This window comes from Sprattus sprattus (assembly GCF_963457725.1).
Source record: "Sprattus sprattus genome assembly, chromosome: 8".
Taxonomy (NCBI): domain Eukaryota; kingdom Metazoa; phylum Chordata; class Actinopteri; order Clupeiformes; family Clupeidae; genus Sprattus; species Sprattus sprattus.
In genome coordinates this window covers 5256053-5278978 of record NC_137927.1, presented here as the reverse complement: position 1 = coordinate 5278978, position 22926 = coordinate 5256053, and the positions used below count along the sequence as shown (strand labels likewise).

At 43.8% G+C, this 22926-nt stretch overlaps 1 protein-coding gene across 1 annotated transcript in view; it reads right to left on the bottom strand.

The window, feature by feature from the left end:
- rxfp1 (relaxin family peptide receptor 1) overlaps positions 1-21818 on the bottom strand; it is a gene marked incomplete at both ends in the record, with an annotated part of 108985 nt that extends 87167 nt beyond the window's left edge. The window contains 2 exons of the mRNA XM_080843048.1: positions 20791-21163; positions 21414-21818. Coding sequence (XP_080699174.1) covers positions 20791-21163; positions 21414-21818 — 778 coding nt within the window. The remainder of the gene's footprint in view (positions 1-20790; positions 21164-21413) is intronic.
- Between the last annotated feature and the right edge of the window lie 1108 nt (positions 21819-22926).

Genomic DNA, 22926 nt, shown 5'->3' with positions numbered 1-22926 from the left:
CAGTGGTCCTGTGAAGGAGTGTGAGGATTATTCTGGGGTGTGAGGCTGGTACCTATTGTACCTACAAAGCTGTTTGGTGAAATGACATGATGTTTCCTGAAGGCAGTGTGTAGTAGATTATTCGCAATTTTAATTTAAGACAATGCACATTGTAGAATGAGTGCCAACTCTACTTTTAAGAGAAAGCAGTGAGTAGAATTTCTGGCAATTCTACCTTCGAGAGAATGCGGTGAGTAGAATTAATGTCATCTCTACGTTTGGGGGAGTAGAAAGTGGTGCATGCTTGCAGGTGAGTGTTCACACAGAGATTCGTTATCCCCCGCAGCAATTTAACAAGGAGATCATGGAATCTGCCCAGTGATGGATGGAGTTCTGTGATCAATCCACAAGTCATCTCTCTCTATCTCTTTGAATCTCTCTGTCGCTGTCCTTTTTTTCTCTCTATCTCTCACTAGCTTTTTATTTCTCTTATTACCAATTTTGCTCTTCTCCATTAGTGTCTCTTTTTCTTTCACTCTTTCTTTACATTTACATTTACATTGAGTCATTTAGCAGACGCTTTTGTCCAAATTGACGTACAAGGGAGAGAACAGTCAAGCTACAAGCCATCGAGACCTTGCGTAACAATAAATACTAGAAAATAGAAAAAAGTGCAGGAATGTAACTGCTGTAAGTGCAAGTTAAGTACTAGTAGAATTGAAAGTTAGGAGGGGAGGTGCTCTCTGAAGAGTTGGGTCTTCAAGAGCTTCCTAAAAGATAGAGAGAGACGCCCCTGCTCTTGTAGTGCTAGGCAGCTCATTCCATCAACGTGGAACTTCGAATGAGAGTTGTCTAAATTGGCGTACTTGCACAAATGGCAGTGCTAAATGACGCTTTCTTTTCACCCCCTCCCTGTCTTCTTCTTTTCCTCCATTCTCCTTCCTTTCATTTCTCTCTCTCTCTCTCTCTCTCTCTCTCTCTTTTTTTCTCTCTCTCTCTCTCTCTCTCTCTCCTCCTCCTATCCTCCTCCTATCTTCCTCCTGTTTCAACCCTGGTCATTCTGTGTAATTTTCGACACTCACGATGGCAGTGGGCAGTCAAGGGAAACAGACAGCCTTAAGGTCCGCATTAGAGATGTTCTGTGGGCAGTTAAGGGCAACAGACAGCCTGAGGGTCAGCATTAGAGATGTTCTGTAGGCAGCTGAGGGCAACAGACAGCCTGAACGCAGCATTAGAGATGTTCTGTAGGCAGGTGAAACTTGTCATGTTTCGTTCGAGTGCCAAAAGCATTTATCAGTGTTCAGACAGGCAGATCCACCCCAGCACCCGAGTGAGCTGTTAACAAGTGATTCTTGTGGTACGTAGATGCTGATAGGCTTTTGAAAGTGGGGTGTCCATATTGACCTGCTGTTCTTCTTCAGCCCTGACTCCAGGTGTTTAAGTAGAAAGTATAAAGCAGAATGCGAAAGTATACACAGATTCAGAAAATGAAAAACAATCTAGTGACATTAATTAACATGGGTAGAACTACTTTTGCTATTGCTATTGCTAATTCTCCACTCAATTAATTGAACACAATCTGGAATCATGATTTAGTTCTCACAAGAAAAAGCACTTAATGTTTTGCATATTCATATAGTCAGGTAAATCAATTTCCTTATAGAACCTTGCGAGTCTTGTTTTCACAACTAAAACAGAACAGCAATAAGAAGTTCTGTTCCAAAACTAGCACACTAACTACCTAAAAGGAATGCAAAAACCTTGCAAACACCACCAACAGACCAGCTGACACTAATATAAGCTTGCCATCACACTTACTGGTGTACTTTGGCAGTATAGCTGGCAATGTCATGCTGTGAAAGCTATTCTTCCATTTTTACAGGGTATTCTAACAACATAGGGCATATCCTTGATGACCAGTGGAAAAAAAAACACTCAAATCAACACTCAAAGCAAACAAACAAAAAGACCCAGTGCTCCACCTAAAAATCATCAGACACTGAAGTGTGCATCTATGGGGGTTGGCAATGTCATGTCAGGGTTCTTTGCCGCCTGTCCAAGAAAAAAACACTGAGTTGTAAGCAGCAGGTGGCCCTGTGTTCCTCTTTCATGATTTACAATGAACACACATTTAATCTTAAAATGAAAACACACCCTTACACACACACACACACAGATAGTGCTTTCAGTACGATATAATTACTCCTTTATGTGTAAAAAAGTGACCCTGTGTTCCTCTCTACATGATTTCCATTAAACCCCAGCTTGAGCTTGAGCTGAAAGCAGGCCAGAAACCTCCTTTCACACAGAGAGGTAGAGGGGAGACACGCTCCCACAAATCTAGCCACAGGATTGTGGCCAACACAAAGCCACCTTTCAATATATGTAATACCAATAAGCTAAATGGGTAATTATTAACAATCGTCAACAAACTATTTTGTGTGTGTGTGTGTGTGTGTGTATGCATGTGTGTGTGTGTGTGTGTGTGTGTATGCATGTGAGGCATCCATTTAAAACTATGTGCCGTTTATGCTGAAGTGCTCTGTCTCTTGGGAGTGGACTCTCTGCATTAATGTAGCCAATTATCCAAGTACAGGACAGAGAAATAAAAAATAAAACAACCAAGTTGTGTCTGACTCATTCCTTCGCACGATGTCCGATGCTCTGGACCAGATCTCACCATGTCGGGAGGGAATGTAGCATCAGCTGTATTTTTTTTCTTTATTTAAAAAAATGTATATTTGCATTCCATGCTCTGAGACTGGCCAGGTGAGAGTTGCTTTAGGTCAGACCAGCGCCAGATGATCATGCTTAGACTGTAAAAAACCTGAAGGATATCAGCATATCATGCATCCTGCATTTCATTTGGGGTGTTTTGTATGCATTTGCACACAGGGACGGCGTCTTCTTGGGCGTTAGCCTTTGTATGATAACAGCAGGTTGGCACATGCATCCATACATCAAAGAGACACCATGAATGGATGGCGTATGTAAGCAGATACAAGGATGAGCCGTTTGACAAGATGAGAGTCTTTAATCTCAGCCACTAGTTTCATCAGCCTTCTGGGGCCGTCATCACACCTGCACCGCTGTGTTCTCCGCTAACCCACCTCACCGCACGCGCATCCACGGAACGTTTACCATCACCACAGTGCCACGTCAAACATCCACACAGACTAGATCAAGGATGGAGATAATGGGAACCGTCACACATACATAAAACACTTGGCCTGCTTGCTCATGAAGACTAATGGCAGGTTTCTTTCATGCTTTGCATGAATCCCCTCTAGAGGATCCAATCAGGGGTTTCTCATTAGCTTTTACTTAAAGTAAGGAATGAATGAATGCCGAAATGGAGGTTAGGGCATTTATTTTTGATAGTTGCTATAAAAAGACTCTATGTATGTGTGTGTGTGTGTGTGTGTGTATGTGTGAGAGTGGGGTGGTAGAGGGGAAAGTGGGAGAGAGAGAGAGAGAGACAAAAGGGGGGGGGGATAGCGGAGAGATAGAAAGAGAGAGAGGGGGAGAGATAAGAGAAGTGGGGGTAGAGGAGAGAGAGGGGGGGATACAGGAGAGAGAGAGAGAGAGAAAGAAGCACTGCTACTTGGCTTTTTCTGACGAAGACTAATAGCTCTTAATGTTGCAATAGCTCTGTTATGTTGAAAAGTGACTTGGTCTATAAGAAGCAGACATGAAGAAATGCTGTGGGAAGTTTCATCTCTGGAGATTTTAACGTTTATGGTTACAATCAAATCTAAAACCACAACTTTTCAAGCCATTTCACCATTAAACTCTAAAATCACATAATGGGTAATGCCCTCGTGGCTCGACAGGACCTTTACCATTACCATACCATTAGAGTGAGGTCATTTCTGATTGTTGTGCAAGGCCGACCAACATTAATGTAACATTGAAGTGGATTTAAGCAGTGTGCTTTACTGTCTACATTTATCACAATCAGAGGCCCCATGGTTCAACAGTTGCATAGGCATGGCCGCGTTTGCGCTCGCAGCTGATAGTATTAATCTTATACTATATATTTGAAGACCCAGTCTTCGGTATGATCCAACTTGAAACAGGTTTAATCGTGTACAATGGTGGCCATTCCAAGGGAGACAAAGTCTGAAGTTCCACTCAAAGCTTCACCTAGACTCATCTGATTATTCATTGAAGGATTGCAGTTAAATGCTCTCTGAGAACAAGGGGTGTCACCCTCCATTCATTAGGCCTTGGAGACAAGGCACTTTGATTTGACCAGGGGGAAGGGAGTGAGACCACTTATCACACCTCACTCATTACTCAGGTCAAAAAAGGGCTTTGCTTTTAAATTGAAACCAGTGGGCTATGTGTATTAAAAGAACCATAATAAAAATAGAGAGATATATCAAAAAGGCTTTCATTACTTGGCTGTGGCTTCAACAACAAATTATTTCAGGACATCATGATGCCTCGTAGAATCATGACTATCATGTGAAACGTAATTGTTAATGATACAAATATTCTCGTATTTATTATTATTATTATAATAATTTGAATCCCAGGAGGTCCCTTAACACTTCTAACACGAAGCAGCCCTGTGGGGCATCTTATGGTTTTTGAAGAATCGCATTTAAGAAAACTCTCGCCGATTTACGACAGCTATTTCGTGTTCTGAAATTCTTCTGAAGTTCAGAACAAATTCCAGATGAGAAAACTTTCATGAATGCCAAATTTGTTCCTAAAACCGGAAGTGGAGTTCAGAAGAAATTCCTTCTTAAATGTATCTTAACTCCATTTGAGAATTCCAAATATCAAGTATGCCTTAAACAAGCGGTTCTATAGCCTAGAGTGAGGTTAGTGTCTGTACACCATCCGTATGGTATTGCTGAGATTAATCTCTCTATATATAAATCATTAATGAATCAATTACCAATGAATTGATTCATACATCAGTTAACAATTTTTGCTTATTAAAGATGAATCCCTTTATTATCACTCATTCATCAATTTCAGGCAGCAGCTGAGTCGGGCCTGGCTCTGGTCCCAGTCCACTACAGGTATCAGTTTGCTCAGAGGTGTCAAGTAACGAAGTACAAATACTTCGTTACTTTACTTAAGTAGACATTTTGGGTATCTATACTTTACTGGATTATTCTTTTTTCAGACGACTTTCTACTTTTACTCGTTACATTTTCACGCAAATATCTGTACTTTCTACTCCCTACATTTATAGCCTCGTTACTCCTTATCATTTTGGTTTGTTTTCATTCCGGCTTGTCATCGTTCAAAAACACACGTCACACACAAAAAACCTAGCCGGATAAATCGTGCCATCCGGATAGAGTGAATTTGATTGTGGTTGGATGAGAAGTATGAACATATACCATTCCGACACCCTATTGGTTTTCTACGCAATGCGGATGACACAAATCAACCGTTACAAATCATGTCACTCTCCAGCAAGGACAGCAGAAAAGCCCCTTACAAAAATGTCCGTGTCAGAGAACTCCTTCACCAGCGAAATATCCAGCGAAATAACAAACTCCCAACCAAGTGTCAGCGAGGAGGTTGATGGCCAACAAGACCAGCCAACACTTGTACATCCCTGGCCGTACCTGGAAGATTTTTTTGAGATGGTGCAAAAGCAATTCTTTTCGAATGCGCTGCAAGCTCTGCGCACCCAAGTACCACGAGCTAATGGCTTTCAAAAACTCAACGTCAAATTTGAAGAGACACCAGTCCGTTGATTTAATGTATGCACTACATTACCTCACTAAAGGTTATTGATAACATTCCACTGAAGTTTGACTTTTTGCACTATTAGAATACTTATAGGCAACTAGTTATCTTGTCTGCCGCTCCATGAAACGCATGTTAATGCTCAGTAGTACACATATGGTACCTTAATGTATTTGCATTCATAAAATGTAATAATAATTTTCAATGGGCATATATGCAGCTGAAACGGGTAGCCTAGTGCATCGGACATTTTTCAACATTACATTTTAATACAACATTATAGTCATTTTGGCCTTTATAAAAATACTTTTTTTGAGGGAGGTGGGGTAGTGCACTATAGGCCCCTGAGACGCGGCTTAAATGTGTGTCCTTTATGGAAAAAAAATTCTTACATTACTTTTACTTTTCTACTTTTAAGTAGTTTTGAAAACCAGTACTTTTATACTTTTACTTAAGTAAAAAGCTTGAGTTGATACTTCTACTTTTACAAAAGTATTTTTAAACCCTTGTATTTTTACTTCTACTTAAGTAATGAATGTGAATACTTTTGACACCTCTGAGTTTGCTTCTGTCTGATTGTGAGTGTCTAATGTGCACAAGTGATACGATTTATCAGATATACAGAATAAGATCTTTAAGATCTATAACTACAGATGCATGCTTTAACACTCTAAGGTCCAAGGCCTTTTAGACTTTTCTAAGTTGACTGACATGCCTTGATGTTTTTGTACATTTTGCTTAACTAAAAACATTGATGCACAAATGGAATATATGATTCTATTCTAGAAGACCTCAGCAATAATATTAGAAAAGGGTTCAATGTTTCCGTGGCTGTTCTTTTTATGTCTCTAAGACGAAAACTCAAAAAAAAAAATATCCCGGACGAGGCTCTGGTTCTTGTATGGTAAATTGTGAGGGGCTAAGGTGGTCACTCCATGTCACCTCACAGCAGGTAAGTATTTTTTCCTCCCGTGCCTTTCACGGCCTCTCTCATGCCTGTCCAAATCTCTCTCCTCATGGAATGAGGCACCCTCCCTTTATATTGATAGTTTTTACGTGACGTCAGAATGACCAGCTGGCGGGCAAAAGAAACATTCCACAGCTGTCTAACACTGGAGTTTTTACAGGAACCAACCACCTTTCATTCAAGATAACTCTGTATCTCTCTATATCTCTGCTTTAACATTGTCTGACTTAGGTAGTCAAATGCTTGACAGTTGTTGCTCGGTTGGCTGTTCAAAATTGGCCAGGAGACAATCCCGGATTTAGTTTTTATCGCATTTAAAACCCGCCCACGTTGCTGCCAGCTGATTGTAGATGTCTTCTGGGTCAAAGTATCTCTGACACACAGTAAAGTAGTCTTACTTTTGGAGCTGGCAATAAAAGCAGTCATCCTGTTCTGGTCGCCTCATTTTAGAGTAGAAAAATAGTAGCAGTAGAAAAACTACCCAACACGGTATTCCCGTGTACGAAACAAAGCATCAACACGATTCAAATTGGATTACCCGGTTTCTGCTCTGAGATTGTGACAAGTACCTAAGCAAATAGGCTAGGCTAGTGTATTTTGTCATCCAACCGGTAATGCTACAATGCCAGTAGAAAATACATGGGAAGATAATTTAAGTTGTCATTCGCCAGACCAGGTGTTCGTACTTGTTTAAACCAGGAAATTGTGTAAAATGATAACAAACAGCGTTGGGTAGGCTAAAGGCTGCTAGCTAACAGCAGGTAGCTCACTAGCAGGTAACTCGCTAGCTGTTAGCTAGCTATTAAATGGCACTCATCTTTGTTCTGATTATGAAGATGTGTTTTGTTTTCACCTTCCAGACGACAGCGTTGTGAACCCATCCACTTCTGAAAATTAAATAACTATCTGTGCCTCTGTTGGCTTTCAGTTTTTGAGATGTGTAGGGGGACAGCTTTTCTATGAGATATATGTAAATATCTCCACACTGGAGCTCAGGCAGGGACTTCGTCGAGGTTGAAGAAATAAAGATGTCAGCGGGTGCAGTAAATGAATCACAAGTTCCTAAAATGTTATTTTTTTCTAAATATCTCTATAGTGGTATGGTCTGTGGTTGATTGCGATCGTAGTTGAGTAGGCGGCACTGCTCGAAGTTGTCCACTGTTTATCGCCATTTTCGCTGTTCTTTTTGCCCGCCAGCTACCCATTGTAGTCACGTGACTGAAAACTAATAGCACAGCCACTTTGGCTTATTCGTCCAATCAAGCCAGTTTTAGACCCAACCATTGTTGTGGGGGAGCTGGACCAAACCATTGTTGTGGGGTAGCCCGGACCCAACCATTGTGGTGCGCGAGTCCAAGTCTTTCTCCTGCTCTTGTAGGGCAACTCTCCCTTGAAAGGCCACATACAGGTCTACACCAGAGCAGGTACAGTTCTGGTCCACACACACCTGTTATTTGTGCAGGTACAGTTCTGGTCCACACACACCTGTTATTTGTGCAGGTACAGTTCTGGTTCACACACACCTGTAATGTTTGCAGGTCTACACCTGACGCTTAACACTACAGCTGTTTAGAAGAAACTTTAAACACTTCACACCTTTATTTCGTCCCTTATTGTGTGTGCTTTTATTAATAAGGATACGGAATCCATATCCCTTTAAAACAGTGCATATTATGTTGCACGGGCTACCCAGAGCTGTTGATGAAAAGTGGCATTTTAATAATGTTGTCTGGAGTCTGTCCAAGCTTGGGGGGTATGTGTGTGTGTGTAAGTGTGTGCATGTGCGTGTTTAAGGCAGATGCAATTAAATGAGCGCTCTGTTCAAGTTTAAACTACAGAAAAAAAACCTCCCCAATTCAGAAATTAGCTGTTGACTTTTGGACAAATCTGGCTCTGATCAGCTGGTGAGATAAGTGAGATAAAATAAGATTATAGTGGATAATCCCTGAGTAAGTATGCTTAGCAGTGGGTGGTACTGTTGAAGCATTTGCATTTTTTATTATTGGACCATAGAATAGAAACGACCTTTTCACCAGCACAAACATTACACAGAGTCTGTTTATGTCTGCGACAGGAGCGAGGATGCTGCACTGTCATCAGGTTCTCTCAAACAAGGGAAACAATGTCGGGTAGGTAGCCAGGAACTGAAGGTCCATTTACCTAAATGAACACCTTCAGGACCAGAACTCAGGAGGATCTCTATATCAGACACACGCACACACACAGACAATCTAATTACCCAAATGAACACTTTCAGGCCTTTGATGCAATGCTCTGAGCAGAGCAGTAATATCAGCACAATGAACATCACGACACCGGGGACAAAGAGTCCTGTCTGAGCAACACACAGACAAAGACGGCAGGCGGGCGGGCAGCCAGGAACTCAGCGGCTCATTCATTATCCATTAGCCCTGGAGTGGTTCTGTCCCAAAGCAGCAGGAAGGAACAGAACTCAGGCAGAACTATTTATCAGACTCAGGCAAGCTGGCATGGAAGAAGGCTACGCAGAGACAGGAACCTCAGCTTTATGCCAGCTCATGGGCCCCATACACTGCACGTGCCCAGGAGTGCCACTTTATTGACCTTACCCCACACAGGAAAAAGGGGAAACAGGAAAGTGAGGAAGAGGCATACTTGTCAGTGACACACACTCTGACGATGGACAGATAACACTAGACTAAAACAGTGCGCTAATGCAACCTCCACTAGCTGTCCATGTGTGTGTGCGTCCAAAAAACTCGTACACAGTCCTGGCTATGCAAATAGAAAATGAACAAAGTGGTTTGGACTGAGGCATTTACATTCATCTTTTTCCTTATTAAATGAATTACTAGGCACAGCGCACATTTATTAACATTACTGTAAACCTGCCATAGCTAGCCAAAAAGGTGTTTCATCTGCAGTCCCTGGCCAGATGTTACACAATTGTTGTTGGAAAAGCAAAATACAATTTTAACACTATTAAGAGGTGACAGAGCCCCACATACACACACAGACACACACACACACACACACACACACACACACACACACAGACATACCCTACTGTATTACCTTTGATTGATTTGTTTTCCAATTAGATGACGTGGAAAGCGACCTTAGGCCTGAACTGGCCGTCTCTTAGAGGCTGACAGGGAGAAAGGTAACCACAGGAGCCGACCCCTGCTCTGGCTGCGAGTGTGTGAAGACGCCGGCTCGTCCCCAGAGACCGGTGTTACCTCATACTCACCTCTCCTCCAGGGCTCTCGTCGCGCTGGATGAAGTTGAGACACAGAGAGCGGTGTATTAGCCCCGACAACTGTCTCCATGCAAGTGTTACAAGCAGGGCTGATTGATTGCAAATTGAGCTGGCGTGCAGTTTGTCAGACAACTCAGCTGTCGTCTGTGAGCCGCCTTTCCAGCATGAACGCCTGTCCGCAGGGAAATCAGCGTGCATGCCGCGGCGTAGTCTATCTGAGCAGCGTGTCATTTGGCGTCATTGGTGTCTCTGCCTTCTCCCCCAGGACGGGACACAAGAGTGTTCCTTATTGCTCTGGAGCCGCCACTCCGGCTCACCCTGTGAGGAATAGCAGTCTTTCATGGACCGCTTTGGCATATTCATGAACCGGACGGGCACACAGTGTAGCTGCTCATCAGCAGATCAAAGGCAGCCGTCCATTAAAACCAATTAGGGGAAGGAGCTCACGGAATGGCAATTTGCTAAACTTTTAATGAAAGGGCATTTTTTGGTAGTATGTCATTTCTGTGTGTGTGTGTGTGTGTGTGTGTTGAGAGTGTTTGTGTGTTTTTATGTGTGTGCACGCATTTTTGTGAGTGTGTAGGTGTGTGAGAGAGAAAAAGTGAAAAAGCATGTGTGTGTGCGAGTGGTTGTGTGAGAGAGCAAGTTTGGAAGAGCATGTGTGTGTGCGAGTGTGTGAGAGAGAAAGAGATAGTGTGTGTGTGTGTGTGAGAGAAAGAGTGTGTGTGTGTGGAGTGTGTATTGTGTGTGTGTTGGTGTGGGGTGGTGGTGGTGGTGGTGTGTGTGCCTGTAGATTCAGACACAATCACAATTGATTGTTGTCACTGACACGATTTCCAGTTACGTATTCAGTTTAGGATAGATTTCCTGGTACAGGTATTTTATAATAATGTGACTTTTAACAGTTAGCGGGAAATCTAACACTAGATTGAATTATGTCTGGATATAAAGAAAATAGGTCAATGCTTAGTTAATGCAGACTCTGACTCTTTTAGATCTAAAGTCACTTAGAAACAAGTCTTTGTTCAGCCAATGGCCCCACAATGAAATTATCTTTGAAAGTGAACTACCCTGTGCATTTTTGCGAAGACGTTGATTGTATTGTTTATTTGTGAAAGTGGGTATTGTCTTGTTTGTTTGTGAAAGTGTGTTTTGCCCTGCGTGTGTTTGAGAAAGTGCCAGGAGTGCCTGGGGGGTGTCAGCTGAAGAGGTCCCACTGCGCTGGTGTGTGTGTGTGTGTGTCGTCTCCAGTGGCTGTAAATTGGCAATGCGGCCTGAATTCTATCACAGATCTGGTTAAACTGTTTTGGAGATGGAGATGCACAGAGGGGACCTTGTCCAAAACATCCAGATTGAGAATGAGCTGCTGGCCAATGGGTAATAAGGAGGAGCTGGAACATCAGCATGCTTTAACAGTATTAACATTAAAACATAGGGCTGATGGTGCTGGTCTTGAGCATGCTAAAGCAGTAATAGCATTAAAACATAGGGCTGATGGTGCTGATCTTGAGCATGCTAAAGCAGTGTTAGCCTTAAAACACAGGTCTGATGGTGCTGGTCTTGAGCATGCTAAAGCAGTATTAGCATTAAAACACAGGTCTGATGGTCTTGGTCTGGAGCATTGGCTGAATGAAACAGATTTTACTGTCAGAAGGAACCTTCCACATCAGCTTCTTCTTCCAGGACAGGCCGACTTAATGCAGGGTCTGGTACCACATCAGCTTCCTCTTCCAGGATAGGCCGACTAAAGGTAGAGTCTGGTACCACATCAGCTTCCTTTTCCAGCATAGGCCGACTAAATGCAGGGTCTGGTACTCACATCATGAGGTAAAACTGAAGCCAAGTGATCATCACATGAATAAACCATCACTGCATAATCTGATTCACCAACATGGTGCTGTCAGTTGCGCTTTGGAAGCTATCCAAAGTCTACATGATATGTTACTTTGGAAATACAGAACTGAATATATTAAGCGGTGTAAAGCATGAACATAAATACATTCATTAATTAATAAGGCCTGTGCAGAAATGGTCTTATTTCAACCTCAGCATGTTGAGAGAGTGCATCCTCATGTCAGGGTGGTTTTCAGGGACGAGTCTTTGAACTGAGAGTGCGCCACACCAGTCACATGCATCCCGCTGTGAGGATGGAGAGTCTGCCTGTGCAGGCCAGGACACGCATCATGAAAGGGACTAAAACATTAGCATCTCAAACCAAACAGCCCTGCAGCTGACGCGGATCGGGGCGTACCTGGGCCGTACCTGGGCCAGGTCCGCAGTGGAGCAGTCCGCCGCCTCGGTAAATGAAAGTCGTTCTGAATATAACTTTAATGAGCTCATTTACTTTATCCATCCCTTATCCTTCGCTCCCTGGCTTGGTGTGCCACTCGCAAATGTTCAAGCTGAAACTTTGCGCATACACTTTGACAGTCTGAGGATCACACACGGTTCGAGGCGAGGGAGTCTGCTGGCTGGCTGGCTGGCGCCTGCTGGGGGAACCTCTACTCTATATACCCTCCTCTACGATAAATTAAATAGGAGTTCCGTTTCAAGTGGCGCCCCCATGTGGCCATGCATGAGGGGAAGGTGCGGGTCGTGCCCAGGCCTGGGAATGAATTCCTCCTTAATTCCTCCTCCTCTTGAACTCAGCCCTGTGATGTCAAGGTAAAGCCAGCAAAGATTTGACTTCAGTATGCAAGTTCATGAGTCGGTATGAAAGGGCATGTCTGTGAGACGGTGTGCAGTTTTCACAAGACAACCCATTGCATGACTTAGCCTTCTGATGTGGCAGTAAAAAAAATAATGAATGGATGAGAAATGAAGTGTGGCTGCAAGATGGATTCCAACCTGTGACTATAGGCAGAATGGGAGGCCAATGCAAGCAAATTCGCCCGCCGATGCTGCTTTGTTTGGAGAGGATGCCACCAGGAAGTTTGGCATTTTGTGAGAAACCTGCAGGAGCACTCTTGTTTTGTGAGATGTTTTGACTGAGAGTGCCGTACAGCTGTGTATGTGGTGACAGTTTTATCTCCATAGATTGATAGGCACTAGGCAGCTGCCCTCGCAGTCAGGCTGAATGTCCGTCACAGGACAGTATGACACCACATGGAAGCATATCGCCCTATGTGTGTTTGTGGAAGTGTGTATTGCCCTGTGTGTGTTTCTCGAAAGTGTGTACCACCTTGCCTGTTTATTGCCCTGCTTGTGTTTTTGCCTTGCTTGTGTTTTTGAAAGCATCTATCACTTTGTGTTCATTTTTGACAGTGTGTATCACCCTACATACGACTCTGAAAGTGGGAACTATCCTGCACATTTGTGTGTTTATTGTCTTGTTTTTTTTTTTAAAGTATGTGCTGCCCTGTGAATGTTGAGAAAGTGTGTGTTGCCCTGTGTGTTTGCAAAAGTTCCAAGAGTGCCTGGGGGAATTTTTGGCTGAAGTGGTCCCACTGAGCTGGTGTGTGCCTGTACGTGTGAGTGTGCGTGTATGTGTCTGTGTGTGTGTGTCGTCTCAAGTGGCTGTAAATTGGCTATGCTGCCTGAATTCTATCTCGCTCCCTCCAGCCATCGCTCTTGCTCACCCCCACATATCCATTCAGACAGGCCACAGATAAGTGAAATGTCAGCGCAGTGACACCATAATTAGACATCGGTTTGAATTTGTTTAATTAGACTGTTACAAAAGCCAAGATCAAAACTCCAGGGCCCGGCAACTCCTCTTCAACTGGACCCAGTCATTCGATCAAACACAGCTCACATTCACGTGTAGACAAACTTCTGTGACCTCACCATACAACTGCCATGTGCAGCTCAGTTTCACTGCAGAGGCGCTCTGGCGAACTGTCACGGGTGACATCAGATGATGTGTAACTCATTCTGGAATATGTGAAGAATCTCTGTCATTGAAACACAACAGTGGATTACTATCACACTGGGGGGGGGGGGGGGGGGCATTCTAAGGATAAAAATCACAAAACCTGCTTTTGATTGGTGTGTTTTTAACAAAGTAGGTGTGTTAAGTTGTTTATCGTGAAAGTTGCGGAGAGATGGGAGCTGAGATATGTTATCAAATTGCGGCACCCTATCTGGAGTTTTAGAACTCCTGCTGGGAGAAAAAAGGATAAAAATCACAAAACCTGCTTTTGATTGGTGTGTTTTTAACAAAGTAGGTGTGTTAAGTTGTTTATCGTGAAAGTTGCAGAGAGATGGGAGCTGAGATATGTTATCAAATTGCGGCACCCTTTCTGGAGTTTTAGAACTCCTGCTGGGATAAATACTGATTTCCTCTGTGCTGATATACAAAGAGGTTTTAAATGGTGGGTGCTTTTGTTGTTATCTGAGGTAAAGTGAGGCTATCAGTCAAGATGCAGAGCGCAGAGCACAGACACAGGTAAAGGTAAATGTAAAAGATTGGTGTGTTTTCAGGGCCATCTTTTCATCTGTTGTGGAACCTCAAATTCATAACGATTAGGACATACACCTTGAGGTTAACACTTCTGATAATACTTGAACCAATTACTGTATCATAAAGCTGACATAACCATACAAAACCATGGCAAAAGCAAAGGCAAAAAAAAACAAATCCTGAGTTGTTTATTCTCCATGTGCATGCCCTCTTATTAAGCAGGCCAACAGCTCAGATAGTAATAAAGATGATAATGACTGCATGAGTCTGACTGTATTTTGATTGGCTCTGAGGAAAGTCACTGGGAGATGAAGTGTTCTGACCTTTGCAGCTTAACAAATTAAATTTCATGATGGAAGATCCATAACTGACGGCGCAGGCTTTGTACTTATCTATAAAAGGTGATTTACAGTAACGGTTAGCGCTACCCCATGTTAAACGACAATAATATTAATGAAGCGAACATATAAATGTGGTGCATGCAAACAAAGAGACAGGTTAGAAGAGCAGCAGAGGAGGAAGGATTCTGTAAAGTTTAGTTGCCCTGACAAGCTATTTTTGTAAATCGACCGGTGCTGCTAACGTAAATGCATCGGAGGATAAAGCGCAAACTAGCGAGGTGTTGTTCAAATCTGCAGACTGCGCTGAGAGACACGAGGGAGATGTTGTTGAGGATAAGAAAGAGACAAGGGACACAGATGAACACTGTCAGTCAGAGTCAGAGGATGTTAACTGTGGTTCGCCTGGTATTGTAGATAAGTCTGACGCTAACTAGTCTGACGTGTTAATCGCACATCACACCCTGCGTAGCCAGCACAGTCTGCAGGTGTCTGCTCATCCCCTTAAGTCTTAACAGATGCGTACCCCACAGATCCCTACCTTTTTAGAAATGTTTTAGAGCATTGCTAAAACATGGACCATGTCAGCCAGGACTGAATGAAGAATACGAAAGACTAATGACTTCCCATTTAAATCGGACAACCGACGATTTAAAACAGCGTGGTACAAAAGCACTGTGGGTTGCTCGTCTATCAACTGACAGTGGCTGGTTGATTCCCCGAAAGGACAAACTGCGCATTGTTTTTGCTGCTGGCTGTTCTCCAAAGAGTGTGGTAAGTGGGCAGATTCATGCAGTGGCTTTTCAAATTAAAGAAAAGGCATTGAAAAAATAGAAATCCACGAAAAGAGCACCACACACCGCCAAACCGAAAAGGAGTTCCTGATGACCATGTATCGTATAAATCAGGGCCACACTGTTGTGGCAGAACTTCTCAACGCAGAGCGAGAACTGATTGATAAGAATCAAAAGATTCTTGTCAGATTGATTGACACTGCGCATGTATTGGCGAGACAGGGGTTGCCTTAGATAAGAACAGACAGACGATGATTTAAATAGGCAAGGGCATTTGTCGTGGCCTATGTTTCATGTCTGCATATATTCTGCCTTTGTAAAACTAAAGTTTAATAATGTGTTTGTTTTTTGACCTGTGTGTAGGCTATGAGTTCGCTGGTTTTGAATATCCCAATAGGCTACATGTCAGTTCGGAAAAGAAAATGATAATAGTCTAATAGAATTGTAGTTAATTCGTAGCATGCCTGTAGGTGGCCTACTGCAGTGCTCGCCATGCGTGTGTGTGTTGCGCACTCCTTGTTTTTTTCCCATGGAGGCCATCGCGTGTAGCTCACCCAATTACTGTAGTTGCTTAAATAATTGTTATAGGCCTATGTTTGTTTATTATAAGTTGTCACACTTAGAGGCAAGTTATTTAATCCTCTTTGATTGGCCCCCAATCAGTTACCCCCCCCCCCCCAACACACAACCCTTGCTCCGCCCCTGGGGGATGAGAAGAAATAGAGAGAGTGAGTTTAAATCACTTGTGTTTATTTATGCACAGTGAGTGCTGAGGCTTCGAGTGATCCAACTCAAAAGTGTCGCAACTAGCACAGACACACACACCACATGCCACTTCCCACATGCCACTTCCGGATGCTGTTATGAAGAGACTGCCTAAAGTGCTCTTGTCTCTTTTATCTCTCTTCTTCCTCTCTTTCTCGCTCTCTCTTCCCCTGCGTTTCACTGCCCTATCTCTTCTCCCTCTCCTCCTTATCCCTCACCTCTGCTGTCTCCTCTCGTCTGACGGCCGCTAACAGCTGTCTGATGAGAGGACAGGCTCTGGTCTTGAGTGAGCTGCGTGGCTGATTGGGGGTGCCAAGCATCCGCGCTCCGAGCAGTTTGTCAAAGGATGAAACAGGAGGGGAATTGGACGCGTTTCACTCAGAGATTGAAGGGGCGCGGGATGCTATGGGGGCACTGGAGGTCACAAGCCTCAGCTGTCTCTTTTTCACCTTGCCAAGTCCTGAGATGGAGTCCAGGTGGAGGGCTTCAGGTCAGCGAGATGCCAACGTGAGAGAGGGTGCAGCAGCTCTCTACCCACTTTCAGTCTGCAGTCAAAGAGTCCTCAAACTTTCAGATGACTTTTTTCTCCTCTCTGTGTCAATCTTCGCAGTCCCTCAGGAATATGTGCAGTGTCCCTTGGGACAACCTCTCAACCCCCCCCCCCACTGTAATTCAATTTCATACTTCTGAAACGAACAACAAAGAAAAAGGTCAATCAGGGATTGTCTGTCACCTGGTGTTATTTCTTTCTTCAAATCCTCCTTTCACAGAGATGAAAGAGTGAAGTGAAAAGAGGGAGAGATTGAGCGGTGAGGGAGGAATGAACCAGGGTGGGTTTTTCAGATCTAGATAGGAGAGTACAGGATAAGGCATAGTGTCTCTGTCTGTCGGCTAAGCTGGCCATTTTAGTTGAGCCTGCAGAGGTTTTAAAGTTAATGTTATGACATCTATGTTCTAGTGCTTGGGGGGTGGGGAAGCTGCTGTGTGAAGTTGGAATTTAATTTTAAAAGATTGAGAGGAAGGGGCTTGAGCAATTCCTTTTCTTTTTATTCATGTCATGCTGTAAACCTTGTTGGTTTTCAGTTTTAATGTTGAATGTGTTTTATTGATCATGTGGGACAGACAGAGCGTTAACCCTGTCTCTCTCACATGTATTTGATTTGATTTACCAGAAACTAACATGCCATAATACCAATATTCTCCTTTCCATCAAAGGTGTAATAGAGGGTACCTGCAATAATTGACACATATGTATAAATAAATGTGTTAATTAATTAATTATTTACACAATGCACAAATCTCAGAGCTTCTAGCTGCTGCACAGCACATCATCTAATGCTGTTTTTCAAGGGAAATCATTTAATCAGCATGAACGTGTAATGGGAGCATTTCTCCCGTGGTCCTGCTGAGTGCAAATTTGATTCTCTCCTTCTTTCTTTCTTCATCTCCCTCCCTCTGTGTAGCTTTTGTGTTCCCTGCAATCCTGTCATTGAGGCCTAGATTTTTGGGAGTGTGCCTCCCCTCCTCTACCTTTCTGTGTGAAAGGAGAAGGAGGAATAAGACCTTGTCTAATCCCTTTTCCCCCCTTCTTTGTTTCTTGCTTGCTTTCAGCTCAAGCTCAAAATGGGGTTTAATAGAAATCATGAAGAAAGGAACACAGGGTCAGTGCACTTAAACACACTTTTTCACACATAATGGAGTATTTATATCGCACTGACAGCACTCTCTCCCTCTGTGTGTGTGTGTGTATTCAAGATTAAATGTGTTTCCATCATGAACCAGCAACACAGGACTACCTCACAGGAAACTGCCTATTTTTCACATTAAGCTCAAGAGTAGCATTAATACAGAATAGAAGTGTGTGTGTGTGTGTGTGTCTGTCTGTATGTGAGTGTCTGGCAGAGTGAGAGTACGTTAGTGTATGTGTGCGCCAACCTTTGTGTGTGTGTGTGTCATCGACGGCTATGAAACCTCTTCACTGTGAGTGTCCAGAGTGAGTCTTGAGGCTGGCAGCCTGTAATTTGGGGACGGTCCCTGAGATGGAGGAAGGACAGCTGGCCTTTTCAAATCAATTAGCTTTCAGCAGCGTAATTGCCCATAATGGGGCATCATAACTACTGGTGGTCAAACCAACCAGATGACTGAGAGCACCTCCTGTCATAGAGAAGCTCACAGAACAAAGTCAACTCATGGGGCCCTAATTTCAGTGACAGGAAACTGGCATCAAGCAACCAGCAATGTTCGCTGTGAATGGACTGAAGGTAATTTAATACCTTGGCAAAATCATCTCATCATTTTGCAAATTTAACAGCATGAGCAAGCCACCCCATGCTGCATTATAGCTGTAGTTAATGCACGATAGGCTTTACTCACATTAGTGCTTCTGATGTGAAACGATTGAGTTAAACCACCAGTGGAAAAACATGATTGCAATAGATGTACATTACCTACTCCACCCACCATGGTGAAACATTGAATGATTGTACAGTTGAATTATTTCAGGGATCTCTTCTTACATAGCGATCTGGATGCATCCATCACACGCAGCTCTCGTGAACAGGGGCAATGCGCAGCAAGATCTTCCATTCCAGGCCTGAGTGGTTGCTTGTATTTACCATTAATTCTCATTGTCTCTCAGTGCAGTGTATAGACTTACATTGCACTAATTGCGTTCAATACTAATAATTACCCAAATGTAGGGTTTCACTGTACTTGGTCATATAAGTACAATGAAACAAGTATTCTATAATAAAAAGTTTTTTTTTCCAAAGACTGGATTTGAAACTTTAAAAAGTTTGCATGGCATCAATCATTTACCTGTGTGCTTCACATCAAAGTTTACATGTACTCACTCACCCGTTCCTCTGTCCCAGCAGCAGCCATGCCATTATCAGCCCGTAGACAGACTGTGACAAACGGTCTGACATACAAAGTCATTAGGAATTTGTCATCTGTTTGTCAAAATCATCTAAATATGGGCCAATTCTCCCTCATGCGTACATGCAACAACTCAAGCACGTATTATATCCTTGCCAGAAGACGAGTAGGGAGAGATTAATGTTAGCTTGCTTATCTCGATTCTGTTCTCTAACACTTAGAACGAAGTTATTGCTATTCTTGAAGCACACTTGGCAAAAGTGTACCAAGGTCCTGGGAATAATTTCATCCACATCCATCATAGCCACGGCTTAACGAAGAAAGCCCCTGAAGATTAAACTGAAGTCTGGCGACATGTCGCTCAGTGAATGCTGATAACGGGCTCTGTGTCCTTTGTTGGATCAGAGTGTGAGACGAGGACCTTTAATGTGTGAGAGGAGCCTCCGTAATCCGAGAGGAGGAGAGAGGGGATGAGAACCCTGACACATCAACGCACCTGCACTAGCCCTTGACCCGTTGCCTCGATCTGGCGCAAGCTTCACCGCGCTCATTACCACCAGGTGATGACAGTCCAGTTACATGTTTCACATCAAGCTCAATGCTCGCGCCAGAACGACACTGTAGAATAAGATGGAGGCGCAGAGTGGGTGGAGAGTGATGAGGATGGTGACGATGGTGACGAAGATGAAAATGACAGTTCTGCCACCTGCCACTCTTGGCCAAGTATTAGAAAGGAAGACCATAGACAGGCGGAGAGTCTTATTGATGGCCAAGTATTAGAGAGGAAGATTACGGACAGGGTAGGAAGGGGATAAGCGTCAGCACTGGGTCAGGAGATTTCTTTCTTTCTTGCTTTACGTCTTTTTTCCTCCTTCACTTCCTGTCACTGTTTCGCTCTCACAGGAGGGTTTTCCACATCATAGATATATATATGTATTTGAAGACTCCTACATTTACACGGTCAAGGACCACAAAAACAAACGCTTGCGTGCGTGCATATGTATGTGTGCGTGTGTGTGTGTGTGTGTGTGTGTGTGTGTGTGCATGTATATGTTGCTGTTACTGAACAACTATGACCATAAAGTACATTTTGTATGTAACATCAGTGGCAGTTCTAGTTCAGTTGGCCTTCAGAAGAGTACAGTAGACAAACCCAGAAACATAGCTAGAGAGGACAGAGAAATCACTGCGTGCAGCACAGGCAGACCTGTAGTGCTGATGGCGTCTGACATGATAATTCCCTTTATCTCCTGACAGTAATGCCCAAATTCAGGTCTTCGTGATTCATACAAGAACCCTGGTTTATTAACAAATCACTCACTGGTACAATACTTAAGAATAACAACCAAAACACAATCATCCTGGTGTACTGGTAGGATAGAATTACAGAGTTATTAGAGTTAGAATGGACAAACCATGTTGTATCGCTCAATTAAAAGAAAACACCGTCTTCACTACATCCAGTCAGGAGATAATCCTGGCATTTATTAACTGAGATGGTGGAACGGAGGAGAGCGCCATATCAGGTTTAGACCTCTTTGGCCTGAGAAACCCTGTGTTTTATTTGTCACATACAAGAATGTAGTGAAATGTAAAAGGGTCAATTCTTCACACTGTGCAAAAAATTAAATTAAATTAAATTAAATTAAATAGATAAATACAAACAATTCTTAGTCTCTTAGGCCTTGAATTTAGACTGCGTAGGCATCTACTCAACGGCAACAGGGTGAAGAGGCTGGCATTGGGGTGTGAGTCATCCCTCATGATATTTCTTGCCCTCGACTCCACCCTCTTGTGGTAAATATCATGCAGGGTGGATAGGGATGCTCTGATAGTCCGCTCGGCTGAACGCACCACCCTCTGTAGGTTGGCCTGGTCTGGGGTGGTACAGCTTCCGTACCAGACAGAGATGCATCCTGTGAGTACGCTCTCCACAGCTGAGGGGTAGAAGGTCCTCAGGATGAGAGGGGAGACCTTGAACTTCCTAAGCCTCCGGAGGAAGTACAGTCGGTGCCTAGATGACTTTGTCACGTGTTGTTTGGAGAGGGTCCAGGTCAGGTCTTCAGTGAGGTGCACCCCCTGGTACTTAAAACAAGGTCCCTCTCCACAGGCTCACAGCTGATGGTGAGGGGGGTACCAGCTATTCTGCTTCCGCCGGAAGTCCACCACCATTTCCTTTGTCTAATTAACATTTAGGGCCAGATTGTTGGACTGACACCACAGTGCCAGGTCTGCCACTTGGTTCTGGTAGGGCTGCTTATTGTTTTCGGAGATTATCACGGTGTTGTCGGCAAATGTATTAAATGTTGAGCTTCCAGGGGCTGTGCAGTCATACGTAGTTGTAGATGTTGTACAGCAGCGGGCTTCGAACGCACCCCTGGGGGGAACCTATGTTGAGGGTCAGCGGCCCAGAGGTAACACCACCCTCTACTCTCACCACAGGGCGGTAAATGAGGAAGCTGAGCACCCAGTTGCACATTTGGGTGTTGATCCCCAGCGACCTCATCTTGACGACCAGGCAGAGGGGGACTATGGTATTAAAAGCTGAACTGTAATCAATGAACAGCATCCTCACATAGTTCGACCCCCCACCATCCAGGTGAGTTAGAGTGGTGTGTAGAAGGTTGGAGATGGCATCATCGCTGCTTCTGTTTGCTTTGTATGCAAACTGAAGGGGGTCGAACGAGCCGGGCAGGGAGGGGCAGGTATATTTTTTCACCAGCCTTTCAAAACACTTCATCATTGCAGATTTTAGGGCCACTGGACGGTTTTCGTTCAAACATGATGGTATACTTGTCTAAGGCACCGGTACAAAAATGTTCTGTTTAAAGCAAGATGGGGCGACAGCTTGGGCCAGGGATGTATTAAAGATCATGGTGTACACTGGAGCTAGTTGGTCAGCAAAGGATTTAAGGACCCTCTCAGGGATCTGGTCAGGACCAGCAGCCTTTTTCCCATTTACACCTTTGAGCACCCTCCTCACATCACTCTCACTGACTATGAAAGGGGGTTTGTTATTGGCAATCATGTCGGCCATGACTGCCATTGAGTTATGGTTTTCGCTCTCCATCTCATAACGTGCAAAGAAAGTGTTGAGTTCATCAGCAAGGGAGGGGTCAGAGCTACACACCGAGCCGGGTTTGTTCTTAAAGTCCGTCATAATCCGCAGGCCCTTCAACACATAAGCGGGGTCACCTGCGTTGAAGCCGGCTTCCACTCTGTCCTTTTATAGGCACTTTGCAGCTTTAACAGTCTTCCTCAGGCCATAAGCAGCCACTTAGTAGTCCCTCATGTCCTCATGTTTAGGCATTCTGGTTCGGGAAACTTTTATTTTGACCGACTGAATAATCTCATTTACGAGTAGGTGGATGTAGCTCCATCACTTGCGCAAACTCACTGACGTCATCCGAGCACTCCCAGAACATTTCCCAGTCAGTGTTATCAAGCGCGTCTTGCAGCAAGCCTTCTGATTGGTCAGTCCAACTGTTGACCTCTTTCATCACAGGAACTTCATTCAGGAACTTTTTTTGCTTATATTTTGGAAGTAGGAAAATGGCAACGTGATCGGATTTTTCAAAATACAGGCAGGGTGATAGCTTTGAAGCTGTCCTTGAACAGAGTATAGCAGTGACCCAAGGTGTTTTTTCCTCGCGTCGGGAAGTGGATATGCTGTTTGAATTCTGGCAGGCCTCGGGAAAGTTTGGCTTTGGTAAAATCACCGTGAACGACGATAGCACTTGCCGGATGACGATGCTGTTGTTTATTTATCACCTCCTGCAGCTCGGATATGTCAGTATGTGTTGGCTTATGGGGGGATATATACGGCGGTGGTGATGATTGCTGTGAAC